This window comes from Anarrhichthys ocellatus, unplaced genomic scaffold (assembly GCF_004355925.1).
Source record: "Anarrhichthys ocellatus isolate YVR2014 unplaced genomic scaffold, GSC_Weel_1.0 scaffold30, whole genome shotgun sequence".
Taxonomy (NCBI): Eukaryota; Metazoa; Chordata; class Actinopteri; order Perciformes; family Anarhichadidae; genus Anarrhichthys; species Anarrhichthys ocellatus.
The window spans coordinates 3,870,164-3,872,407 of NW_022280060.1; the positions used below are offsets into that span (position 1 = coordinate 3,870,164).

The 2,244-nt window shown below is 41.3% G+C and overlaps 1 protein-coding gene across 1 annotated transcript in view; it reads right to left on the reverse strand.

The window, feature by feature from the left end:
• The window catches only part of lmx1a (LIM homeobox transcription factor 1, alpha), a 10,977-nt gene extending 9,175 nt beyond the window's left edge, over window positions 1-1,802 (reverse strand). The window contains exons 1-2 of the mRNA XM_031863870.1: window positions 1,775-1,802; window positions 1,221-1,401 (exon numbers count right to left, since the gene is read on the reverse strand). Of these exons, the coding sequence (XP_031719730.1) occupies window positions 1,221-1,401; window positions 1,775-1,802 (209 nt within the window). The remainder of the gene's footprint in view (window positions 1-1,220; window positions 1,402-1,774) is intronic.
• Window positions 1,803-2,244: the final 442 nt, after the last annotated feature.

The following is a 2,244-nucleotide window of genomic DNA, read 5'->3' on the forward strand; positions in this document are numbered from 1 at the left end:
GGGGGGGGGTGATGGCCGCCTCATCGACGAGACCATATGTTGTCCCCAGCTTGCAGTTGCCACGCCAATGGGCCTCGAAATTTTAACACATTTTGACAATGTGTCAGTTGAGCTCTACCCCTGGTTGTGTGCTGTGTGTTTGTTTGTGTGTGTGTTGTGTCTGAAGGTGTTACTGTGTTATTGTGTGTGTGTGTGTGTGTGTGTGTGTGTGTGTGTGTGTGTGTGTGTGTGCGTGTGAGTGTGGATGTACACTATGCAATAGTGCGCTCACATTCCAGCTCCCTCGCCACCCCTTCCTCCTCCAGTCACCTTGTTCTCTTAGTGCACTGTGCCAAGTTCCCTGCAAGTCAGTTTGCACCATATATGCACGTACACACCTACACGTGTGCACACACACGCACACACACGCACACACACACACCACACACACACACTCATAACACAATACTTTTGCCATAAACTATAAAACACCATATGTAAAACATGCAAAACTAAGTAGGATTAGATGTGTTTAAGTTGTGTAAAGTAAAGAGTGTCTGAAGAGAAATCACTTATTTCACAACTCTCTCTGTCTTTCTGTCTCTTTCTCTGTCATTCGCACACATACGCACGCACACACAGACACACACACACACACGTACACACACGTTCTTAGTCAAGGTCAGATCTGGACAAGGGTTTCGTTGTCAAAATAGGCTTAATAACGCACAGTAATTTTTGGGGCGCAGGCCAAAAATTTAAAATAATGTAGATATAATGAAACAAAATATAAATCTGATAAACAGCCTATAACAAAATTAAGAATACCTTAGAACACTATTGGATTTTTTTTGTAACTACATGGACTTATCGTTGGTAATATATAAGTATATACTGTACATGCCAAAGCGAAAACTGCATCATAACAGGACCAGAAAAAAACATATTTATAATAAAGAATTTAAACAAGAAAAAAGTGATTATTTAAGCACATTACAAACATTTGTGATGACAACTGTAATGCATCTATATATCTATATATAAAATGTATCCATGAAATCAGTAAGTATATGTATCACAGTATAAAATCAGATGAGCTTAACCAGGAAAATCTGTTTCCCTTGGATGAAGGTGAAAATGAGCTTCTGTGTTAAAAAGTCAAATGTACGTGTTTTATGATTTTTCGGCTGTAACATCAGGAGAAAACCAAAAGTAATGAAGAGTCGGAGATCAGCACTCACTCAGCATAGTCCCGCTTGCAGTAAAGTTTGCGGTCCCGCAGAAAGCAGGAGTTACTGAGCGCGTCCCCGCACGCCGCGCACCGCACACACTCCTCGTGCCAGAGGCCGTCAGTGACTCTGAGCAGGAATCTGTCTCTGATCAGCCGGTGGCATCCGGCACACACTGCCCCCTGATCCATATCTGCAATGATGGGGAAATCCTTTAATCAGAACACTTTTCCAATCAGCAGGACGCAGTTGAAATATAGGCTGCTAATAAGGCTGAACAAAGTTTGATGGAGAGGTCATTAAACTGCGACTTTACGTCGTTGTAATGGGAGGGAAAGGTTGGTTAAAAAGGCAGCTTTTTTATTAAAAAGTGGGTTTTATATATTGAGACGTCGAGTGTTTTTATATTGTTCCTGACTGTTAATTTGACCAAATATCTGATGACAATGTGCCACATAGTGCTAAAAATACATCAAAAGTTAAATTCATACTCAAAATGTATTTTTTAGATCAGACTATTAGCTAGTAGTAAAGCTTTATAGATCATGTCATCAAGTTTTACCTACTTAAGCACAACACCGGTCGACCCACCATTACTGGAGTAACATTGTCAATAGGCCTTTTTTTGACCAAAGATAATGGATGGTAAATTAATATAGCAAAATAACAGTTTAAATACAGTTTTGTAAGTTCAAGAAGGCCGTACCTGCAAAGTGCGAGTTTCCAGACTGCAGAAAAGTATTTTGGTTCTCAACTCTTCAGATCTCAGAGCATCTCCGGCTCTCAAAGTCCTGCTGCAACTTGCTGCTCGGAGCAGAGAGCGAGCAGCGCATCAAAGTTTCTCTTCAGAGCTTCCGACGACCTTTCTGAGTCCACCGGTATTGACTATTTAGGCTTTCTATCAATTATCCTATTAGGAGTGAACGGGAAGGACGGAGAGAGAGAGAGAGAGAGAGAGAGAGAGAGAGAGAGAGAGAGAGAGAGAGAGAGAGACTTCCTGTCTACCAAGGTCTAATGCAAGCAAAGTCTTTTCACA